Source organism: Leucopleurus acutus, assembly GCF_964270905.1.
Source record: "Leucopleurus acutus genome assembly, chromosome: 10".
Taxonomy (NCBI): Eukaryota; Metazoa; Chordata; class Mammalia; order Artiodactyla; family Delphinidae; genus Leucopleurus; species Leucopleurus acutus.
Genome location: NC_139153.1, coordinates 41,142,558 through 41,167,831, shown reverse-complemented (window position 1 = coordinate 41,167,831; position 25,274 = coordinate 41,142,558). Strand labels below are relative to the sequence as shown.

The 25,274-nt window shown below is 40.4% G+C and overlaps 1 protein-coding gene across 2 annotated transcripts in view; it reads right to left on the bottom strand.

Annotated features, from left to right (window-relative positions):
* The window catches only part of SETD2 (SET domain containing 2, histone lysine methyltransferase), a 111,364-nt gene that overhangs the window by 76,660 nt on the left and 9,430 nt on the right, over positions 1–25,274 (bottom strand). The window contains exons 2-3 of one of the 2 annotated variants that reach the window (XM_082848710.1): positions 6,487–6,556; positions 677–5,037 (exon numbers count right to left, since the gene is read on the bottom strand). In XM_082848710.1, the coding sequence (XP_082704836.1) occupies positions 677–5,037; positions 6,487–6,556 (4,431 nt within the window). The remainder of the gene's footprint in view (positions 1–676; positions 5,038–6,486; positions 6,557–25,274) is intronic. The other variant, XM_082848709.1, reaches the window with a different exon arrangement.

Sequence of the window (25,274 nt, the reverse complement as noted above, 5' to 3'; positions counted from 1 at the left end):
GAGAGTGGCACGGACATATATACACTACCAAATGCACAATAGATATCTAGTGGGAAGCAGCCGCATAGCACAGGGAGGTCAGCTCGGTGCTTTGTGTCCACCTAGAGGGGTGGGATAGTATCAGAAGAGTGGGAGGGAGACGCAAGAGGGAGGAGATATGGGGATATATGTATCTATATAGCTGATTCACTTTGTTATACAGCAGAAACTAACACACCATTGTAAAGCAATTATACTCCAATAAAGATGTTAAAAAAAATGTTCAGAATGAAGGAAAAAAAAATCCAACGTAACTTTTTTCTTCTCTAAAAGCAGACTATCTTGCTGGAGTTTTGTTTCACTTTCTGCCACAGTTTCACATGTAAAAGAAATTTAAGAAAAACTGGGCTGGTCTATATACTTTTTTTAATGTACTTCTAGAACCAAAGAGGTAATGGGACCAAAAAAAAAAAAATTTAGACATCCCCTTCCTCTGTGTGGGGTGGGGGGGGAAACTGGGGGACTGTACACCATCAAATCTAAATAGGTAAATACACTTTTAAAATTTTTTAAGTTACATTTTATCACACAACCATATTTCATACAATTGAGCTCATATATTCTGAACTTTTGAAAGTTAATTTTTTTCCTACAAAACGAGGTTAATACTTGTCCAACAAGTATTAATTTGGCTTACCTTTCTGTTAAATAAACATTTTCTTCAATCAGATCAAAGTAACAAGGCATCTTCCCTTGTTTGGCACATTCCTTCCACCGCTGTGGGTCCCTGAAGTCCTCCATGACACACGAAGGCCCAACCAATGCTGAGCCTAGAGGCACTGCTGTCTCTCCCTGCTCTACCTCCACTCTAACTTTCTTTCTGTCCTGAAGCTCACCATCACTTTCAGAATCACTCTCCAATTCCTGTCTCCTTTTTTTAAGAGGCCCTCTATCTTTCATATCATTTTTTTCTAAGTTTTTCAAAAGATCTTTCTTCTCATTCACAGCTAAAGAGTCCTTAATGGAATTGCTGCTTATTTCAGGTGCTTGCACGGATCCCTTGTCCTTCTGAAGGGACAGAAAAAATTTATTGGACTGGCTTGAAAAGTGAGATCCTCCACGTTGATCCCAATTCTCCTCCTCTTCACGGTCATCTGTTAAGGAATCTGGTACCTGCCCTTGAATTCGATCATACACAACCCCAGTTCCAGGCGGTCTACCTGCTGATCTTGGATCCCAGTAGCCATTGCCTTGCCAGTAATTACGTGTCCCACTATACTGTTCTGCACTTTGCTGATACTTGTGTCCACCACAGGCTCCATAGCTGCTGTCAGGTTGCTGATATGTGGTAGTAGGCTTTTCTTGTTGAGAGAAGTCCCACCCTAGATTTCTGAGCTCTTCTGATGAACGGAAACCATCCACTCGGGAGATCTCACAAGAAGAAAAATTTGACTCTGTTTTCCCCAGTCTACTATCTGGCCTGTTAGGGAAAGTGGTCTGTTGCCGAGACTTACTTGAGACATCTTCAAAATCATCAGAAGAATAAACTGGCACCTCTTCTTGCTGCCTAGAAGTTATTCTGGCTTTCACTGCTTCCTCAGAATTTGGATGACCTAGAGGGTCAGATTTTATGTCTGTATGACTTGTACTATCAACCCCATCACTCTGAGGATGAGCAATTTCAGACATGTGATTATCTATCTGTTTTCGGCTGGGCTGTATAAAAGAAATTTCTGAATTCTTCTCTGTTGCTTTATGAAAGAAGAACTTCTCAGTTTGAGGACAGGCTTTACTTGCTATACTCTCAAATTTTTCCTCATATGAATGCCTCCTTGGCTCCAATCGCTCATCTTCCCAGTGGTCAGAATAGTGTCTGTAACTTTGACTGCTCCTAGAAGAACAAGGACTTGTTTCTTCCATGGGCAAAGTAGAATTCTTTGGCACAACCACAACAGACTGAAGACGGTTTCTTGGAATACTGCTATCATCAGAATCTGTATCTTCTGAATCACTTTCATCACTTGAACTTTCGGAAGAACCAGAATAATCTTCATGGACAGTAGATACAATCTCTGAGGCATGACCACTACTGTCACATTTTAAGGTATATGTTACACCATCACTGTCCTCCATGATTAAATTCAAATCACAAGAAGAAAATACAACTTCTGAATCATCAGAAGTATGTGCATGTCCTCTTCCACCTTCTTCATCTAAAGAGATTTCTGGTCTTCCTCTTCTATCAGGCAGTATGGAATTCCCTTCTTCTTGAGCCTCTTGCACACATTTCCCAGATAGTCCATTATTATGCCTGTTTTCCCAGGAAGCAAATCCTCTTCCTGAATCAGGAAGGCCACTACCTACTTCTATTATTTCTTTCTCTGCATGCTTTAAAAACTCTGAGCTTTTACTCTTCAGCACAGCATCCAAAACTGAAGATGTATTCTCTCCATATTGCAAGAGAGTTAAACTGTCTACTTTTATTCCTGGTGGAAGACTCTGAAGAGATGAAGCAATACATGAGCTCCCTGCAGGTTGATATAAATCATCAAAATGATTAATAGAAGCTGAACTAGTACTACCAACACTCTGCTTATATTCTCCACATGCAAATTTTGAGTGCTGATCTGTCAGACTTCCATTATCACATATAACTGTTTTTGATTTCAAATGCATGTTCATAAAGCTATTTGAAGAAATCTTCGTTACTAAAGGCTCAGTATTTTCAGCTCCGGAATGACACAAAGAAGGGCGGCTGTCGTTTGAAGTACAGTATATATCTGAATCTTTGGTTTTACAGCAAGAAACTCTCACATCAACTGGTTCTTTAACTACTGTTTTGGAGTAATCTATAGTCATAACTGGCAAAGATATGAGTTGATCCTGGTGTGGCGACACTGGAGGTTCTGTTTCTCTAAATGGGCTTTCTGACTTACTATGCTGCATGCGAGTATCATCCAAGTCTTTTTCTTTACATCTATTAATATTTTGAAATCCATTTGATGAAAGCATGCACGTTTTGACCAAAGGGGATACCTCTGATCCAGTCACACTATCATCAGAAGACATCAAAACAGTGTCACGTTTAGAAGTGCAGAATGTTGCCAAATCAGATTCTGCCCCAGGAGATCCATTTATATTAAATTCTGTGGGACAATAACTTCTTAATTGATCATTCTTCACTTTACATAAAGAGTCTAATTCCTTAATACTACCATGGCTATCATGTCCTATAAATTCAGACTTAAAAACAGGTGATTCATCTAGCTTTTTAAAAGTAGGTGAATCATTTAATCGATTTGATGGAGATGGAGACCCAATCTTCTCTCTTTCAGTAACTTTACTAATCATTCTTAATTCACTACCTTTTGAACAAGGAGTCTGTAAACTAAAAGAATGAGACTGTTTGATTTCCTCATTCAATTCTGTACAACAGAAAGAATTTTTAAATTTATCAGACTTGGGTGCAGGTTTTGAAGGGGCAGATTTATAACGGGAAGCACTGTTACCGTGCTTGGAATATGATGACCCCCGTCGGAATCCCAGTTCATTAGTGGGAGAACAACATCTTTTCATTGCTTCATTTTCTGAAGTCCTTTTGGATTCTCTTTCTAATTTTGAGGAATACTTTCCTCTCTTCTCCATCTCTAAATAAGAGGACTCAGTTTTACAGTCTCGATCAGATTTAGAATAGGAGGATGGTGTCCTTAGGTCTCTGTAAGAGGAAGAATGAGATGAGGTGCGCCTTGAGTATGTCTTCTTATACTCATCTTCTGAGTCAGAACTTTCTCTTGCCCTGTTATCTGTATATGGCCGAGAATAGCGTGCCCTCTCTCGATAAGGGGAACTCCTATGGTAGCGACGATCAGAGTCATAATAATGGGATCGTTCTGACCGAGAATAGGATGAACTAGTTCTAGAACCTCTGTCAGATCTAGAACGAGACCTGCTCCGCCTTCGCTCTCTCTCTGATCTACAGCGAGAAGATATATAACGAGTATCTCTTTCAAGTTTTGAGTAGCTAAAATATTTATCATCTCTCTCTGTTTTAGATCGTGAAGATTTCCCTAAATCCTCACTTTTTAAAGTTGCTAAGCTCTTTTTTGAATCTCTTTCTTTTTCAATGTTGGCTGAAAATTTTAAATCATGTGATCTTTGACTTGAGGAAGTCCGTACAGAATCTTCATCAGATTCTGAACCAAGAAAGGTGCCTTCAGATTGTGAGGATTTCTTCTTAGAACCTGTTTTTTTAGAGCCCAGACTACTCTTAGAACTATCTGGAATTTCTTCTTCCTTCCCAATATGGGAATCTTCTTTTTGTGAAGGAATATCTGCTTGCTCATTCAAATTGTGAGTTACGTGTTCTTCTGAACTATTAGACACAGGGTCCTGCTTAGTGTCCACTTCTGATGATTCTGGTACAATTGTAACTGGTGGTTCCTTCAACGCTCTAGCAGCTACATCTACTGGTGCTGTCATCAGAACTGTGACTGGTGTGTGTGGCAAGGCCACTGGCTCTGTTACTGGTGCTGGTAATGAGGGTGTTGTGGCTTGGGGAGGTGGAGGTGGTGGAGGTGGAGATGAGGGTGGCGAGTCTACAGTTGTTGATTCTGCTATGACTGCTGGTAATGGTACTATGGGAGGAGATGGAGATGCCACTGCTGTGGTAGAAGTCAGCAGTGGCCTGGATGTTACATGAAGCAGATGTTTCTTAAAATGGATTTTGCCCAATTCTACCCTTGATTTTGGTGGGGAAGATTCTTCTGTAGTAGATAATGTATCTCCAATGTCCATTTTAATTTTAGGGGTCGAGTCTACTTGAAGAGGTACAACTGGGGAATTTGGAGTATCATTTTGCTTTTCACTGCCAAGTGCCGTCAGAAACCTGTTCTGCAAAGTTTTCTTTGTAAGGCTGAAGCTGAATGACACCTTCTGTCGTCCCTGTTCCTCCAAATTAACTTTTGTCTTGGTGCCTTTGGGCAAAAACCTACTAGAAGCAACACCTTTGAACATTGGTCCTTTGATGAAACCTGTTTTCTGCACATTTTCAATCTTTGCCTATAAATGAACAAAAAAAGCAGTTACTACTACAATAAAGTTACTTTCAAATGGCTAGCATCACAGTTTAAAATGTAAGGGAAATGAAAAGTCCTTTTTAATGACAAACAGCATGAATTTCATTAAGCTATATATGCATTTTTAAAAACTCTTTATTATGGAAATTTTCAAACATACCCAAAAGTACAGAGAATAGTTTAATAAACCTCTAAGTAAACATCCTCAGTTTCAACAATTATCTATATTTTTCCATTCTTATCTTAAAGAATTTTATCCAGTTTTATAACTGTTTTCCAGGCAGAATTTTTAATGAGAATTTAAAAAATAATCTGATGTGTATTTCAAGATACACTACAAGAGGACATGTGGATAGAGAGCAACAGCTAACATCTCAGTAATGAAAATACTTTGTTCTTGTGTCCTATCTGAGAAGAAACATCAGAAGTCATTATAACCAGTGGTCTTCTGGTATCACATAGAATCACTTGGGTTGGTAGAAATATAGATCTGTGACAAAACTCCAGGAAATAACAATTCAATAGCTCTAAGGTGAATAAAGTTTATTTTGTTTTGTTTTTTGAGAACAAGCATCTCAGGCAATTCTGAGGGACTTCCTAGATTTGGTAAACCACCGGTATAGAGCAGTCTCCCATCTCACTCATTTCACAGATGAGGTAACCAAATGGGGACCAGGCCTTTCTGCCTTCCTGGAAATTACTCTGTCCTGGCAAACTACTACTGCATCTGCCTGGGCCCCACACACCCAGGCCATGCTGATTTATAGTCTGATCCTACCGTGAACGACAACTACAAAGTATACATCTAAGAAGACTTCACCCTTCTTTATTTGCCAAACCACCAAAGGAACTGATGGGCGTTAGAAGTTAAAGGCATAACCTCGTTTGTAGACAGAACAGCAGAAAAGTCTACAGCAACAAACTCAAGCCTAAATTAAAGATAGTACACTTGCCATCTACAACATTTTTCTAACTGACATTCTTTAATCAAGTCTGGCTATTTAAGAGAACAGTTTTCCACTTCAACATGGTAAAATCTGAGATCAGTTTTCAAAATTATACAGTTACCATTCAAGTGGGAAAGTAAATGTTTTCACATGCATTATCACCGAGCAGTGGTCTTCAAATACTTTTTAAGAAAGAAAATTCACTTTTCAAATTGAATTTTACATGGAAGCTCAATGCGTAAAAACAGGTAAAAAGCTGTCTCCAAAGTTGCCAGCTTCCTTTACCTTGACTAAAGCTCTTGAAACTCCGAAGTCTAAAAACCATTTTCTTGAGATATACAACATCCCTCACTGGAATGAATTACTATAGATCCAAAAACAAAACTAAGCAAAAACTATTACTTCATTTCACATTCAAAATGATAGCTAAATTTTGAATGTTTTCAAGCTCATAATCGCTGAATACCTAATTAAATTATACATACCTCATTTTCTTCTTCTCTATTGTCATCCAGCCAAGAAAGCATGCAAAAGAATAAAAAGAAATCATAAATACTTAAAACCGATTGAAATGTAAGTTGTTTTTTATTAAAACTTAGGATACCTACAACCTCCAGGTATATTCTATATAGGCTGTCCGTTCCTTCATAGCCTTAGTTACATTTAGCATAGCAAATGTTTAAAGAAGATAGTGTCATGCACTGTGCTAGGTGATGGAGAGAAAAGGTGAATAAAGCAGAGTCCCTGCCCTCAAGAAGCTCTTACAGTTTCCTGTAAATACAAAATATAATTTTGTTATAAAAGTAATTCCAACATAATGGAGTAAATACAAGGATAGAAATATGCACAAATGTAACAGCAATGAGGAATATAAGCAACTCAGTTTAGTGGAAGGATAGGAATGCAAAGAATCCTTTCTAAAAGAAAAATTAGTTTTTGAAGAATGAATTTGAAGGGAGATCCTTAACGAAGGAAGATCCCAGGCAAAGATATAGAGATTAAAACATAGAACAATATGAGCAAGGAAACTATAAAATAATGTTATCTGAGTATAAAGCATAAGGCAGAAAGAAGCCAATAATTAGCCAAAGTACGGAGCAGTGGCCAGGTCCAGAGACCAGGTCTCTTACGATGAGAAACATTTTATCTTATGAATTAGTGGTTCTCAACCTGTTCTGGTATCTGTTCAGCAGTCCCTTTGCTTAATGCAAGGTTTACACTCTACATCAGAGCATGTGGCTTTCTGAGCTCACAGTTATATTCTAACAAAGATAACCACACTATGTCCTGACTGAGGAATCAAAAGCTAAGTCTGGTGTATACCAGTGCACTGAAGCACACTGGGGGAAGAGAAGATACAAAAGGGTTTTACGCTATAAAAGCCAGATTTGTATTTTAAGCCAGTGTCTCTGTAGACTATGTGGCAAGACTGGAGTACAATAATCTGTCTTAAATGCCCCTTAAAAGAAATGTACTAAAAATCCTTTTCCTAAATGTAGGCTTTACTCCACCATAATTCAGTGCATTCACCAGAGTCCATGGTAGCCATACAAAACAAAGTAATGAAGGGGAAACAAAGTTGGCAATACATGGATGAGATCTAAAGCAGTGCCAGGGTTAAACACTTTTTTCTACTCTAAAGCCACAAAGACTACAGAGATGTGACCTTAGAACTGCTGTATTTCATCAATTCTATGATATACATTTTTCCCATGTATAACACCTCTACACAATGCATCATACTATCAATAACATCACAGTCTAATTGGCAGAGTTTTTTCCTTTCTTAGTGATTAAAAAAAATAATTGTGTCTCACAATACGGCATACTACATTCGATTTAAATTAGTACCATGTGAAATTTTTTTTAAAGAACAGAAAAGGAACCTGGAGATGTCCAAGCATTTGGAATGTCATTCGTATTTGTACTCCTCTTTTCAGTGGATGTTTTAGAAAAAGCATTCGTGGTTGTCTTCAAGGTATCCATACACACAAAGTGCTGGAAATACTGAGGTTACCAGAACCCTTTCCTAAGTCTCAGCACTTATACTTTGGATAAACAAGTGAAAAGAATTCTGACAAGCTGTAATCAAAGTGATCACATGATCAAAGGGCTAAGGAAACATTATAAATGTGGGACTTGAGTGGGCATGTGGGGGGAGGAAATAAAGTTTCAATTCAGAAATCAGAAAACTGCTTGACAAAGATAGCAAGGCATTTCCCATAACTTGATAATATTTTTAAAATTTATAATAAAAAGGGGACTTCTCTGGTGGTCCAGTGGTTAAGACTCTGCGCTCCCAATGCAGGGGGCCCGGGTTTGATCCCTGGTCAGGGAACTAGATCCTGCATGACACAACGAAGACCCTGCATGCCTCAACAGAGACCCTGCATGCCACAACAAAGACCCAGTGCAGCCAAATAAATAAATAAATATTTTTAAAAATAAATTTATAATAAAAACAATATAAGCACATACAGAAAATATGGCGGAAAATATCCAATTTTTCTCATCTTAAAATCATTTCATGTTAATAGAAATCAAATTACACACAAGCAAAAAGAAAAGTCCACAATCCAACCCATCCAGAGACAACTGCTGCAAACACCTTGGTATACAGAGCCTTCTAACACTTCTTTTGTGTGTGGGGAGGGCGTTAAAACAGAGATTTTTGTTTTTCTTTTTGAGTACAGTAATCATACCATACAAGCCATTCTGTACCTTGCTTCCCCCACCCCCCATCATAAATACAGCAGGTGAGCAAACAATGTGTTTAGATCAAAGGAAAAAAATGGAATCACTGCAACAGATGGAGGGAATGATCTTGAGAGAAGGGGATATAGATGAGTAAAGACATAGGTAAGTTTCAAAATAAAGCAAGAATATTCCTTTTGGCCTGTATTTCTCTCTGACATCATTAGTTGAAAGTTAGGAGCAGGGACAAGGTAAAAGACTTGGAAAAATTCAAGTGTGGGGAACAAAAATGGAAGCAGACTATAATCTTCAATGTTGCTGCCCCAAGTTGGACATTACTAATTTATAATCAGAATCATTGGCACACTTATGTTACTTCCCCTTGCAGCATTAGGCTATCTAGAAGCAATGAGGACAAACGACTGATGAGTTACTCTATCAAGTTGGGTGGGACAAGAGAGGTAGAAGGCGGCAAGGGGCTGAGAGAATTGAAGGCATTCCCAAGAATGATCCACAGATAATAGAATAGGGAGTAAAATCTGAAGGAAGCTGATAAACTGAAGGAACAGGGTAGGGACAAGATAGCAGCAGCTTCAAAGAGTAGATTTGGTGGAAACCAGAAAGAGAAGTAGAAGGGTATCGTGAAGGAATTGGACATTATGGTCAGACTAATATTTCAGAGTTGGAGTACCCTTCAGAAGATAATACCTAGGTGTGGCCAGGTGAGTAGACTGCCACAGCAATAAGAGGACAAGCCCTTTTTAAAGATATTAATGAAATTGTGAGGCCATAATTAATAGCAAGAATCAGCCACAAATGTTTCTAATAAAAGAACACTTGCGGGGACTTCCCTGGTGGCGCAGTGGTTAAGAATCCGCCTGCCAATGCAGGGGACATGGGTTCAATCCCGAGTTGAGGAAGATCCCACATGCAATGGAGAAACTATGCCCATGAGCCACAACTACTGAGCCTGCGCTCTAGAGCCCGCAAGCCACAACTACTGAAGCCTGCGTGCCTAGAGACCGTGCTCCACAACAAGGGAAGCCACCACAATGAGAAGGCCACACACCATAACGAAGAGTAGCCCCCACTCGCTGCAACTAGAGAAAGCCCGTGTGCAGTAACAAAGACACAACGCAGCCAAAAATAAAAAATAAATAAATAAATTTATTTTCTTTTAAAAAAAAAGAACACTTGCTTTGGTAAATAATATAATGTCAAGAGCAAAGAATAGGGTTTTTGAAGGAAAGTTGTTGGAACAAGGGTATGGAAGCCACAGGTAAGAGTACTAAGCCTCCTGTGCCCCTGCCATAAAAAATGAGGCATGCGAAAACAGGCATTTAAGTCTCCAGCATGGGATTGTGCTAGAGTGCCTTATTTCTTCTTTTGAAAAGCTACTACAGAAGAAAAACCAGAGGAATACCGCAGCCAGTTTTCTGTCAAAAACGTACAGTATGCAGATCTGCAGCTTACTGAAGAACTATAAAGAATTCTGACTAATCCATGTCAACGCAGAGACAAATCTCTATTAGGTCACAGGACACATGTGGGAAAACACTTAATTAAGACTTTTAGTCATAGCAATCTCAAAGAACCAAAGAATGACATGATTATTTAAATCAACAACCAACCAACTTCTCAGGCTAGAACGTAAGTAAAGTTTCCCAAGGGAGGCCTGGTATAATGAGAGATATTTGGCCATATCAACAATATTCATAAATGTAAACAAGTTGGATAGTAAGAATCTATTCTAGATACCATGTTACACAGGAAATGTTTATAGTTAAAACAGAAGTATTTTTATTTACTGTGGAAAAAAGACAATTTAAAGCAGTGGTCCCCAACCTTTTGGGTACCAGGGACCAGTTTCGTGGAAGACAATTTTTCCACGGACTGTGGTGTGGCTGCGGGGGTGGTTCATGCAGTAATGCGAGTGATGGGGAGCGGCAGATGAAGCTTTGCTCGCTGGCCCACCGCTCACCTCCTGCTGTGCAGCCCGGTTCCTAATAGGCTGCGGACCGCTACCGGTCCTTGGCCCAGGCATTGGGGACCCCTGATTTACAGAACCTTAGTGATTTATTTCAAAATATCAGAAAACTTCCAAGATAAAATAGTCTTATTTTGCTCAATTCCAAAACTTGGACCTATGACCAAGAGAAGTATAGAATGACAGATTTTACCTCATTTTAATTTAGAACATTTTACACTAGTTTTCCTCCTCTATTTGAAAAAGTAACACATGTACGCAGGGGGAAACTCTGTAATACAAAAAGATATACAACTAAAATTAGATCTCTCTATGTAGTGGCAACCATTGTTAAGTTTCGTACATCCTTCTAAAAATTGTGCGCATATATGAGCAAATACATTACTTTTGACTCTGGGAGGGCTCACGCCAAGGAATACTTTCCAGAACTTCTGCTGCCAGGGTCCTTGTCCTCACGGTGAGCCACAGCCACCCACTGCCTCTGCAGGAGACCCTCCAACACCAGCAGATACATCAGAAATACATCTACACATGGAACAACTCCTACAGAACACCTACTGAACACTGGCAGAAGACCTCAGACCTCCCAAAAGGCAAGAAACTCCCCACGTACCTGGGTAGGGCAAAAGGAAGAATAAACAGAGACAAAAGAATAGGGATGGGATCTGCACCAATGGGAGGGAGCTGTGAAGGAGGAAAGGTTTCCACACACTAGGAAGCCCCTTCGCGGGCGGAGACTGCGGGTGGCGGAGGCGGGAAGCTTCGGTGCTGCGGAGGAGAGCACAGCAACAGGGGTACGGAGGGCAAAGCGGAGAGATTCCCGCACAGAGGATTGGTGCCGACCCGCACTCATTAGCCGGACCCGCACTCATTAGCCCGAGAGTCTTATCTCCTCACCCGCCGGGGCGGGCGGGGCTGGGAGCTGAGGCTCGGCTTCCGTTGGAGCACAGGGAGAGGACTGGCGGCATGAACACAGCCTGAAGGGGTTAGTGCACCACGGGCTGGCCGGGAGGGAGTCCAGTGGCGGGGGTGGGGGTGGGGGTGGGGGGGGTGGGGGGGGGTCTGGACCTGCCGAAGAGGCAAGAGACTTTTTCTTCCCTCTTTGCTTCCTGGTGCGTGAGGAGAAGGGGTTAAGAGCGCTGCTTAAAGGAGCTCCAGAGAGGGGTGCGAGCCGAGGCTAACAGCGGGGACCCCAGAGACGGGCATGAGACGCTAAGGCTGCTGCTGCCGCCACCAAGAAGCCTGTGTGCGAGCACAGGTCACTATCCACACCTGCCTGCCAGGGAGCCTGTGCAGCCCGCCACTGCCAGGGTCCCTGGATCCAGGGACAACTTGCCTGGGAGAACGCACGGCGCGCCTCAGGCTGGTGCGACGTCACCGGCTTCTGCCGCCGCAGGCTCACCCCGCATCGTGCCCCTCCCTCTCCCCCTGCCTGAGTGAGCCAGAGCCCCCGAATCAGCGGCTCCTTTAACCCCGTCCGGTCTGAGGGAAGAACAGACGCCCTCCGGCGACCTACACGCAGAGGCGGGGCCACATCCAAAGCTGAACCCCAGGAGCTATGCGAACAAAGAAGAGAAAGGGAAATCTCTCCCAGCAGTCTCAGGAGCAGAGGATTAAAGCTCCACAATCAACTTGATGTACCCTGCATCTGTGGAATACCTGAATAGACAACGAAACATCCCAAATTGAAGAGGTGGACTTTGAGAGCAAGATTTATTATTTTTTCCCCTTTCCCTCTTTTTGTGAGTGTGTATGTGTATGCTTCTGGGTGAGATTCTGTCTGTATAGCTTTGCTTTCCCCATTTGTCCTAGGGTTCTATCTGTCCTTTTTTTTTTTTTTTTTACTTTTAAAAATAACTTTTTTCTTAATAATTATTTTTTATTTTAATAACTTTATTTTATGTTCTTTCATTTCCTTCCTTCCTTACTTTCTTTCTTCTTTTTCTCCCTTTTATTCTAAGCCGTGTGGATGAAAGGCTCTTGGCTCTGCAGCCAGGAGTCAGTGCTGTGCCTCTGAGGTGGGAGAGCCAACTTCAGGACACTGGTCCACAAGAGACCTCCCAGCTCCACATAATATCAAACGGCGAAAATCTCCCAGAGATCTCCATCTCAACACCAGCACCCAGCTTCACTCAACGACCAGCAAGCTACAGTGCTGGATACCCTATGCCAAACAACTAGCAAGACAGGAACACAACCCCACCCATTAGCAGAGAGGCTGCCTAAAATCATAATAAGTCCACAGACACCCCAAAACACACCACCAGACATGGACCTGCCCACCAGAAAGACGTGATCCAGCCTCATCCACCAGAACACAGGCACTAGTACCCTCCACCAGGAAGCCTACAGAACCCACTGAACCAACTTTAGCCACTGGGGACAGACACCAAAAACAACGGGAACTACGAACCTGCAGCCTGCAAGGAGGAGACCCCAAACACAGTAAGATAAGCAAAATGAGAAGACAGAAAAACACACCGCAGATGAAGGAGCAAGATAAAAACCCACCAGACCTAACAAATGAAGAGGAAATAGGCAGTCTACCTGAAAAAGAATTCAGAATAATGATAGCAAAGATGATCCAAAATCTTGGAAATAGAATAGAAAAAACGCAAGAAACATTTAACAAGGACCTAGAAGAACTAAAGATGAAACAAGCAATGATGAAAAACACAATAAATGAAATTAAAAATACTCTAGAAGGGGTCAATAGCAGAATAACTAGGCAGAAGAACGGATAAGTGACCTGGAAGATATAACAGTGGAAATAACTACTGCAGAGCAGAATAAAGAAAAAAGAATGAAAAGAAGTGAGGACAGTCTCAGAGACATCGGGGACAACATTAAACGCACCAACATTCAAATTATAGGGGTTCCAGAAGAAGAAGAGGAAAAAAAGGGACTGAGAAAATATTTGAAGAGATTATAGCTGAAAACTTCCCTAATATGGAAAAGGAAATAGTTAATCAAGTCCAGGAAGCACAGAGAGTACCATACAGGATAAATCCAAGGAGAAACATGCCAAGACACATATTAATCAAACTGTCAAATATTAAATACAAAGAAAACATGTTAAAAGCAGCAAGGGAAAAACAACAAATAACGCACAAGGGAATCCCCATAAGGTTAACAGCTGATCTTTCAGCAGAAACTCTGCAAGTCAGAAGGGACTGGCAGGACATATTTAAAGTGATGAAGGAGAAAAACCTACAACCAACATTACTCTACCCAGCAAGGATCTCATTCAGATTTGATGGAGAAATTAAAACCTTTACAGACAAGCAAAAGCTGAGAGAGTTCAGCACCACCATACCAGCTTTACAACAAATGTTAACGGATCTTCTCTAGGCAAGAAGCACAAGAGAAGGAAAAGACCTACAATAACAAACCCAAAACAATTAAGAAAATGGGAATAGGAACATACATATCGACAATTACCTTAAATGTAAATGGATTAAATGCTCCCACCAAAAGACACAGACTGGCTGAAGGATACAAAAAAAAGACCCACATATATGCTGTCTACAAGAGACCCACTTCAGACCTAGAGACACATACAGACTGAAAGTGAGGGGATGGAAAAAGATATTCCATGCAAATGGAAACCAAAAGAAAGCTGGAGTAGCAATTCTCGTATCAGACAAAAGAGACTTTAAAATAAAGACTATTACAAGAGACAAAGAAGGACACTACATAATGATCAAGGGATCGATCCAAGAAGAAGATATAACAATTGTAAATATTTATGCTCCGCAACGGGAGAGGCCACAACAGTGAGAGGCCCGCGTACTGCAAAAAAAAAAAAAAAAAAAAAAAAAAAAAGCTATCTCTGATATAGGTCAAAACAGCACTTCTCTCCCCCAAGTCATACTCATCAACTACTCTTATACCGCCAAACAGTTGCAACTTTAATGCCAAGTGTCTATATAGATAGTAAGTAAAGCTGTTTTCTTTAAACAAGAAATCACTTTGTAAACAAACAGCTGATCTCGAATGTTTCGCTGTACAGTTCCTAGTCAGTGAGGAAAGGCAAGAATATGATCCCGAATGTTAACAATTGTATATACCTGAAATCTGTTTCTAAATTTTTCTTCCAAATCAGCTTGCAGGAACACTTGAATGAAGTGAATTATGTTCTCCTGTTCAAGCAATTTGTTCTCCAAAACCCATAATTAGGCTGCATGGGGATCTAATTTGAACATTTTAGGGCTTGTTACATACAAATGAGTTTCACTACTTTTATTCATTACTTTGAGTTAAATCTCTTAAATTATCTGTTTTATTTTTCTCATTAGCAAATTGTAGGAGAGGGGATATCCATTACCAAATAACCTTCAAAACACAGAATGCATAAATGCTGAAATTCATTTTTACTACTAGTCAATAAATCACAGCAGAAAGAGCTAAAGGTAGTTCTCAGTAACCTCATTACATTATGTATACTACTGTCTTATAGCCCCATTATTAGACCACCATCACCATTACAAGTAGCTAATAGAATATTTTCCATTTTTCAGGTACTTCGTTAAATGCTTTACATACATCTAGCTCATCTGATCCTCAAACCTAAGAAGGGTATACTACGTATTTGTATTCCCACTTTTACAAATGAAGAAACCTACAGTTATAGCTGGCAAAGTGGCAGAGCCAATTATCCAGGCTGTTTGACTGCAGAGCCCTTGCTCTTTAAGTCAAATATTTATTAGCTATTACACAAAACTGGGAGAAAAGGGTAAAAAGTTTCAGAGAAATGTATTTTGATTCGGTATAATAGTAAATGTATCTGCCTAACAACAGAAGGGGCTGTATCATGAAATAAAGAGTAACAGAAGTGTTCAAACTAGAGTCCTGATGATCATGTGTCTGTGTTTCAGGGCAATCAAACAGATGGTGAGTAATAGCTGTACTTTATAGCAGAATTCTAGCTAATAAATGCAACAATCATCAATGGCAGCAAAACCCAGTAGATTAAAGTTTGATGAGGAACTTTGTAATGAATGGATCAGAGTGACTAGACCAGAATCCACTGATTAATTCTGACATCACTAAAAGTAAGACAACAGGGTATGTGCCCCCCACATATGATGCAATAGGTAACTGATAAACTACTGGCAGTCGTGGGGGTGAGGGGTCTGATGTAACTACCAGTCTCAAAAAAATATATAGCAAACATATAAGGAGACTATCACAGATTAAGAGAGATTTGAGATCTAGTAATCACATAATGGGACTTCCCTGGTGGTCCAGTGGTTAAGAATCCACCTTCCAAAGCAGGGACGTTCGATCCCTGGCCAGGGAACTCGGACCCCACATGCCGCAAAGCAACTGGGCCCTTGCACCACAACTACTGAGCCAGCGCTCTGTGGAGCCCATGCACCACAATGAAAGATCCTGCATGCAGCAACGAAGATGCCGTGTGCCACAACTAAGACCTAATGCAGCTAAATAAATAAATATTTTTAAAAATTCTTTTAAAAAAATTACATAACTATTTTTTTAAAAGAATGAACAGGGATGATGTACTAAATAACATTAAATATTTCCTGCCTATTGCACTAGATATGATAATGGCATTGTGGTTATTTTTAAAGCCTCTCTTATTTCTATATATTAAAGTATGAAATGAGAGAATATCTGGCATGCTTTAAAATATTCCAGTAACATCAACAAAACAGTAGGGGACAGATGAAACCAGAATGGCAAAACGTTAATAACTGTTGAAGCTGGATGAGTACACTGGGCAGGGGCAAGGGGTATTCATTATACCATTCTCTCTTGTATGAATGTTTGAAATTTTCCATAATAAAAAATTTTTAATGTTTAATTGCAATATGAAAGAGGATAACAAATCTCCAAACAAGTAAACAACAGGAGACCATGTGCGCACATGCAGCAAGCAGAGACGTATGCTGGCAAAAGATATGTATTCCTTTTAGTATCCAATCACCCACTTACCCACAGTCAGGGCCCATTCACCAGGTTGTAGCTAAGCATTATCCCCTGACCCAAGCAAAAGTAATCACCAGGATTCACCCATCTGATTTAGCACTTATCTCTAAGGTTGTAAGAATTTAACTCCCCAACAATAACCCCCCCCCAAAAATCGTAAATATGTAACCACAGTAAACATTATGCTATGATGGGAAGTATTTTCCATAAATTAACTTTTGCCAAATAACGTCAATACATAGTTCTACTTTACAGTCATTAAAATATATATATTTATTTATTTATTTGGCTGCTCCAGGTCCTAGTTGCGGCATGTGGGATCTGTAGTTGCAGCATGTGAACTCTTAGATGCGGCAGGTGGGACCTAGTTCCCTGACCAGGGATCGAACCTGGGCCCCCTGCATTGGGAGCGTGGAACCTTAGCCACTGGACCACCAGGGAAGTCCCTACTTTAGAGTCATTTTATTTGAAAAGACTCAAGGTGAGAGACTTTAAAAACAAAAAACTCAGCAATGGTAAATATAAAACTGTTTTGTGTTTGGGAAGGAGAATATTAATATTCTGAATATTTGAATCCATTTTCCACCCATCTGCCAATCTCTCTGGATCTGTGCTAAATTTTCATTTCGTGTGAAAATTATCTTTTGAGTTCTCAAGGTAAACCTAAGAACAATAGAGTATTTTGTACATCATTTTGCAAATGAGAAGTCTGGATGGAATTTCCACTTCCAGATACCAAATTCCAGATAAATACTATATTATAATAATAATGTATAATGACAATAAAGCTAGCTATTCCATAAAATAGAATTATATCAGAACTTCTATACCATGGGTTTTTTGTTTTGTTTCTCAAATATCAAGTTATACTATATTACAATTTAGAAAATGTAGCTCATCTACAGCCCTAGCCGTCAAGTCCCTAGCCACTCTAAAATATTCCCGCCATCACAGAGGGGCAGTAAGTGACATAAACAACTCACTGTAAGAGGTCAAATCCTATGCTCTATGACAAAGAAATACTGCAAGTTGACAAGGTAGATGCACACCTCACAGAGAAACAACAAAGGGTAAAATAAAATGATAAAAGGACTATGACTTAGAATTAACAACAGTAACTAATACCATACCCAGAAGTTGAACTAGGCAGCTGGTTTTCATGCCTACCATCTACACCGATGACAGCACTGAAAATCAAAGCTGACACTATGTAAACACTAACCAGTACACGGTTCAGCCAAAGTTTTCTGTTCTAGGGCCTTCTGTCCAGAAGGCATGCTCCATCCAATTCCTTTTCTCCCCCATTATATGTTTTCAAAACACCTGATGAGGAGGCATAACAGAGTAATATATAAGAGCAAAAGCTTGAAAAGTCAGTCAAACTGGATTTGAAAACCAACTCCAATACTTTTTAACCTAAGATGCTAAGAGAAATGGTGGCCAAACAGATTATCTATAAAACTGAGATAGTAGTACTGTAATTACTTCAAAGATGATGAGCAGAGAATATCTATTTAAAATCCTCCGTACAGAAAATATCTGCAAACAATGCAACGGACAAGGGGCTAATATTCAAAACATACAAACAGCTTATACAACTCAGTATCAGGAAGAACCCAATCAAAATATGGGCAGAAGACCTAAATACAGACATTTTCCCCAAAAAAAGACATACAGATGGCTAACAGGTACATGAAAAGATGCTCAACATTGCTAATTATTAGAGAAATGCAAATCAAAAGCACAATAAGGTATCACTTCAAACGGGGCTGAATGCCCATCATCAAAAAGTCTACAAATAATGCTAGAGAGGATGTAAAGGGAACCCTTATACACTGTTGGTGGGAAAGTAACTTCGTGCAGCCACTATGGAAAACAGTATGGAGGTTCCTTAAAAAACTAAAAATAGAACTACAGTATGATCCAGCAATTCCACTCCTGGGCATATATCCGGAAAAAATGAAAACTCTAATTCAAAAAGATACATATACACCAATGTTCATACCAGCACTATTTACAATAGCTAAGACACGGAAGCAACCCAAGTGGCATCAACAGAAGACTGGCTTAAGACAATGGGATATATACGTACAGTGAGTGGAGTATTACTCAGCCATAAAAAAGAATGAAATATTGCCACTTGTAGCAATGTGGATGGACCTAAAGAATATTATGCTTACTGAAATAAATCAGACAAAGACAAATACTATATGATATCATATGTACAATCTAAAAAATAATACAAATGGATCTTTATAGAAAACAGAAGGAGACTCAGACACAGAAAACAGATTTATGGTTACCAAGGTGGGGAGGGGACAAATGAGTAAAGGATTAACAGATACAAACTACTATACATAAAATAGATAAGCAACAGGGATTGACTGGAGAGCACAGGGAATTATACCCAGTATCTTGTAATATAACCTACAATGGAATATAATCTGCAAAAAAACCAAATCACTATGCTGTACACCTGAAACTAACACAATACTGTAAATCAACTACACTTCAGTTAAAAAAATAAAAAGTGAAACCTCCATAGAGCACCTGCCACATAGTGCTCAACAAATAAGAACTGTGAGCTATCTGAATTACGTATTTGAAATATTCTCTAACAACAGTCTTCACTACTAGAAAATAAACATGGGGCTTCCCTGGTGGTGCAGTGGTTAGGAATCCGCCTGCCAATGCAGGGTACATGGGTTCGGGCCCTGGTCTGGGAAGATCCCAGATGCTGCGGAGCAACTAAGCCCATGTGCCACAACTACTGAGCCTGCACTCCAGAGCCCGCCAGCCACAACTACGGAAGCCCACGTACCTAGAGCCCACGCTCCGCAACAAGAAAAGCCACTGCAATGAGAAGCCCGCGCACGGCAACAAAGATAGCCCCCGCTCACCACAACTAGAGAAAGCCCGCACACAGCAATGAAGACCCAACGCAGCCAAAAATAAATAAATAAAATTAATTAATTAAAAAAAAAACCCTGGTCTTTCACCACAGACAGTTTGAGAAACACTAACTAAACCAGAACATGCATGAATTGTCTTTATTCTATTTGGAACCCCTTACTTTCTAAGTAATTGATAATTGAGTGCCTAGAGCCCGTGCTCCAAAACAAGAGAAGCCACTGCAATGAGAAAGTAAGTATTTATTTTTCTACTTTGTGGTAGCAGACAATGCTAAGTTGAAGCATATACAGAAAGTGTCCACTTTCTGTATGTTAGGGTTTAACTGCTAATAAAGTTCTATTCTTCACTCCTTTCACTCCTATCGTACCCAACAGACCAAGGAAAACAGAAAGCCAGGCTTTCACTTTAAAACAATGCCTCCAGAAGAGTGCAATGTGTGGGGATTCAACAGACCTTATGACTTTAAAAAACAAAACCAAACAAAAAGGTTCCCAGAAGCTTCACAGTGCTCATCCAAAAATCTTCTTTTGGATTTCTTTTTTCCTTCCCAGATTCCTGAAAATACACTACAATCATTTTTTACCTGGGGCTTTGAGAAATTTTCAATATGTTTAGACCACATGCCATTTATTAAGACATTTCTTCCAGCTTCTAGCCCACACTTTCCACACTCTAGTTTGTTAAAGTATGATTAGGACCCTATAAACTACATTTCTCCTTTGATAGTAATAGCATGTGCTAGAGGAAGAATCAAAGGCTGGAAGAATAAGAAGGAATATATATGCTCCTTATTATTGGTCACAGTTTCTATGTGTATGGACCCATTAATGCATTTCATCCTGGCACTGATTCCAGTTTCTACCTTTTTTCCAAAATCCCAGACCAACCTGACTGCAATTCCTCACACACAAGAACCAGTTGTCCAATACCCCTCCTTTGGAAATTTCAGCTCCAAGAGGGGCCCTACTCCAAGCTTCTGGGTTCTGGTAACCACACCCTCTTCCCTTTTTTCTCCCAGCCCTAGGGCAAGTAGCTACTTCTGCCTTTCTGTTACCTCAGTGTCCCCTTTTCATTTTCTTAGTTCTCCAAAAACGCTTTTAACCAATTCCTCACGTTAAATTCTGTTCTCCTGACTAGTATGAGAAGAATATGAAATTTTAAAACTCTTTCCTTGAAAGCTTATTATAAAAGAGAAAAAGAGGCTTCCCTGGTGGCGCAGTGGTTGAGAGTCCGCCTGCTGATGCAGGGGACACGGGTTTGTGCCCCGGTCCGGGAAGATCCTACATGCCGTGGAGCGGCTGGGCCCGTGAGCCATGGCCGCTGGGCCTGCGCATCCGGAGCCTGTGCTCGGCAACGGGAGAGGCCACAACAGTGAGAGGCCCGCGTATCGCACAAAAAAAAAAAAAAAAGAGAGAAACATAAAATACAAGTAATTATTCCAACCTGTGATATCACCACTCTAATGCCAAGTTGGGGCTTCTTACCAAGCCACTCTAAAAGCATGAAACTGGGGACTTCCCTGGTGGCACAGTGGTTAAGAATCTGCCTGCCAATGCAGGGAACACGGGTTTGAGCCCTGGTCCAGGAAGATCCCACATGCCGCGGAGCAACGAAGCCCGGGCGCCACAACTACTGAGCCCATGTGCCACAACTACTGAAGCCCGCACGCCTAGAACCCATGTCCCGCAACAAGAGAAGCCACAGCAATGAGAAGCCCACGCATCACAATAAAGAGTAGCCCCTGCTCGCTGCAACTAGAGAGCTCCCGCGTGCAGCAACAAAGACCCAATGCAGCCAAAAATAAATGAATAAACAAAGTTTTTTTGTTTTTTTTTTTTGCGGTACGCGGGCCTCTCACTGTTGTGGTCCCTCCCGTTGCGGAGCCCAGGCTCTGGACGCGCAGGCTCAGTGGCCATGGCTCACAAGCCCAGCCGCTCCGTGGCATGTGGGATCTTCCCGGACCGGGGCACGAACCCGTGTCCCCTGCATCGGCAGGCGGACTCTCAACCACTGCGCCACCAGGGAGGCCCCTAAACAAGTAAATTTTTAAAAATAAATAAATAATAAAATAAAAGCATGAAACTGGGATGGGTCATGCTTTCTGGAAAATGTAACACATTTAAAAACTGTACATAAGCAGTCTTGAAAATGAGACACTCAATATATGATTGTTCATTAGTGCTCTGGAGCAAGTGTATGCAAATTTTTTATAAAGAGACAGAAAGTAAGTATTTTAGGCTTTGCAGGCCCTGCAGTCTCTGTCACAACTACTCAACTCCCAACGTTTTTTTGTGAAAACAGTCATAGACAGGGACTTCACTGGTGGTCCAGTGGTTAAGACTTCGCCTTCCAATGCAGAGGGTGCGGGTTTGATCCCTGGTTGGGGAGCTAAGATCCCACATGCCTCCCTGGCCAAAACCCAAAACATAAAACAGAAGCAATATTGTAACAAATTCAATAAAGACAAGAAAGAGAGAGAAAGAGAGGAAGGAAGGAAGGGAGGGAGAGAGGGAGGGATGGAGGGAGGACTGGCGGGAGGGGCCACAGACTGCTGTGAATGAGCGAGCATAGCTGTGTTCCAGTAACACTTTATTTATGGACATAAAATGATATGAAGTTGAAATTTCTAACATGTCACAAAATATTATTCTTTTGATTTTTTTTAACCATCTAAAAATATAAAATCATTCTTAGTTCACAGGCTGTAAGAAAACATGCAGGCAGGCTGGATTTGGCCCAGTGGCCTGTTTGCCAACCCCGTTCTACATTGTGCCTCTTCCAAAATCAAAGTATTATGTTCACTGATGGACTAAAAAAAAAAAAGAAAAAAAATTACTCTAGCAAACCTAGGTTTAAACTATAATGTAACTAACCTGAAACATTAATGAAACAGACAAAACAATGTTACTTACCCTCCTCAATCTTTCTTTTAATGAAGACTAAAGATAAGAAAATTTACTAACAGGGAAATTTCAAAGTATGATCCAGGTTCAATTTAAATATTTGCCAAACTTGTGTACCTTCTTTCTACCTCTACAGCACCATAAAATAAGCACTGGTTTTAAAATTAACCTTGAATAATGTAAATTTCTAAATCAGAGATTAATTGAATTAGGGTCTTAATGATGTTCAACTGACAAGAACTTAAGTTAAAGTAATAATGGTCCCCATTTCCCAAACAATTCTTCAAGTAGAAAAAACATCTACAGACATTAGCAAGTTACACTCAAGTTTCTTATTTCAAAGTAACCATGACTGTATAGCCTCTCCTGTTAATCCGCAACTACTTAGATTCCTTAGTATCCGCAATGAGGAATGTCTCTTTGGCATCTTATGCTCCCACAAATATGTTCATTATTGCTACTTATGAACTGTGTCCATCTGTCCAAAACCTATGAGTTAAAGTCCTAAGAGCACCCTTGAACTAGGACTACCTCAGTACCTGGACACAGTATGCACTGGTAAGACAAAAAAAAAAGGCACAAGCAGCGGTGCAGTAGTATGCATGACACGTGAAAGGCATAAAAACAAACATTACGCCTCTCAAAAAAAGGCAAGTTCTCTACATGTGTACCTCTCATAGTTTTCCTCAGTTTATGGAAAGACAACAAACCAAGGCTTGAGTTTCATATGGGATTAAAAGTTCCTAGAAGCTCATTTCCAATGCAGATTTCAGACTAAAGGCACTTGGCCAAAGGGGCAGACCTGGATGATCCACATATCCAGTGTACCTTTTGCTGAAATGATGTCCAGGCCTCTAATCCTCTAGAATACATATCTGCAAAGTCAGAGGAAAGAACCAACTCAACCAACCTGCACCTTCCAAATTGAACTATTATAAGCACCTCAAAACTAATCCAGAAGACCTCTAGGAAAACTCAGAATACAGAAATCCAGCTGATTATGAATGGCAGCTATTCCAAATATTATTTCTTAATACCGTTAAAAAGATAGTCTTTGACAAATTGGTAAATGAAGAGACCTCTGCTCAAGTTGTGGTATACCATTAAACTAGCTAGGGAGCATAGTGTGAACTTCTTTGGGCCTTCTTTTCCTTCCTTATTCTGTGAAATGAAGGCACTAGCTCCCATGCCCTTTAAAATCACAGCCGTGGAGCGTAAAGACTTAAATATAAGACATGACACCATAAAATTCCAAGAAGAAAAAGTAAGCAAAACATTCTGACATAAATCCTAGCAATGTTTTCTTAGGTCAGTCTCCCAAGGCAATAGAAATAAAAGCAAAAGTAAACAAATGGGACCTAATCAAACTTTTAGCTTTTTGTACAGCAAAGGAAACCATAAACAAAAAGACAACCTACAGACTGGGAGAAAATATTTGCAAATGATGTGATGGAAAAGGGCTTAATTTCCAAATTATGCAAACAGGTCATACAACTCAATAACAATCAAAAACCCAATCAAAAAATGGGCAGAAGACCCAACTAGACTTTTCTCCAAAGAAGACATACTGATGGCCAATAGCCACATGAAAAGATGCTCAACACTGCTAATTATTAGAGAAATGCAAATCAAAACTACAATGAAGTACCACCTCACACCGGTCAGAATGGCCATCATTAAAAAGTCCACAAGTAAGGGCTTCCCTGGTGGTACAGTGGTTAAGAATATGACTGCTAATGGAGGGGACACAGGTTGGAGCCCTGTTCCAGGAAGATCCCACATGCTGCGGAGCAACTAAGCCCATGTGCTACAACTACTGAGCCTGCGCTCTGGAGCCGTGCGCCTAGAGCCTGTGCTCTGCAACAAGAGAAGCCACTGCAATGAGAAGCCCGCGCACCACAATAAAGAGTAGCCCCTGCCCGCTGCCAACTAAAGAAAGCCCACACACAGCAAGGAAGACCCAACGCAGCAAAAAATTAATTAATTAAATAAATAAAACTTAAAAAAGTCTACAAACAACAAATGCTGGAGAGGGTGTGGAGAAAAGGGAACCCTCCTACACTGTTGGTGGGAATGTAAATTGGTGCAGCCACTGTGGAAAACAGTATGGAGGTTCCTCAAAAAGCTAAAAATAGAGTTGCCATATGATCCAGCAATCCCAATCCTTGGCATATATCCAGACAAAACTATAATTCAAAAAGATACATGCACCCCTATGTTCATAGCAGCACTATTCACAGTGGCCAAGACACAGAAACCACCTAAATGTCCATTGACAGAGAAATGAATAAAGAAGATATGATACATATGTACAATGGAATACTACTCAGCCATAAAAAAGAATGAACTAATGCCATTCGTAACAACATGGATGGACCTAGAGACTATCATACTAAGTGAAGTAAGTCAGAAAGAGAAAGGCAAATACCATATAATATCACTTATATATGGAATCTAAAACTTCCCTGGTGGCGCAGTGGTTGAGAGTCTACCTGCCGATGCAGGGGACACGGGTTTGTGCCCCAGTCTGGGAGGATCCCACATGCCGCGGAGCGGCTGGGCCCGTGAGCCATGGCCGCTGGTCCTGCGCGTCCGGAGCCTGTGCTCCGCAACAGGAGAGGCCACAACAGTGAGAGGCCCGCGTACCGCAAAAAAATAAAAAATAAATAAAATAAATAAAATAAAATATGGCACAAATGAACTTATCTACAAAACAGAAACAGACTCACAGACATAAAGATCAGATTTGTGGTTGCCAAGGTGAAGTGGGGGAAGGAGAGGGGTGGACTGGGAGTTTGGGGTTGTTAGATGCAAACTATTACAT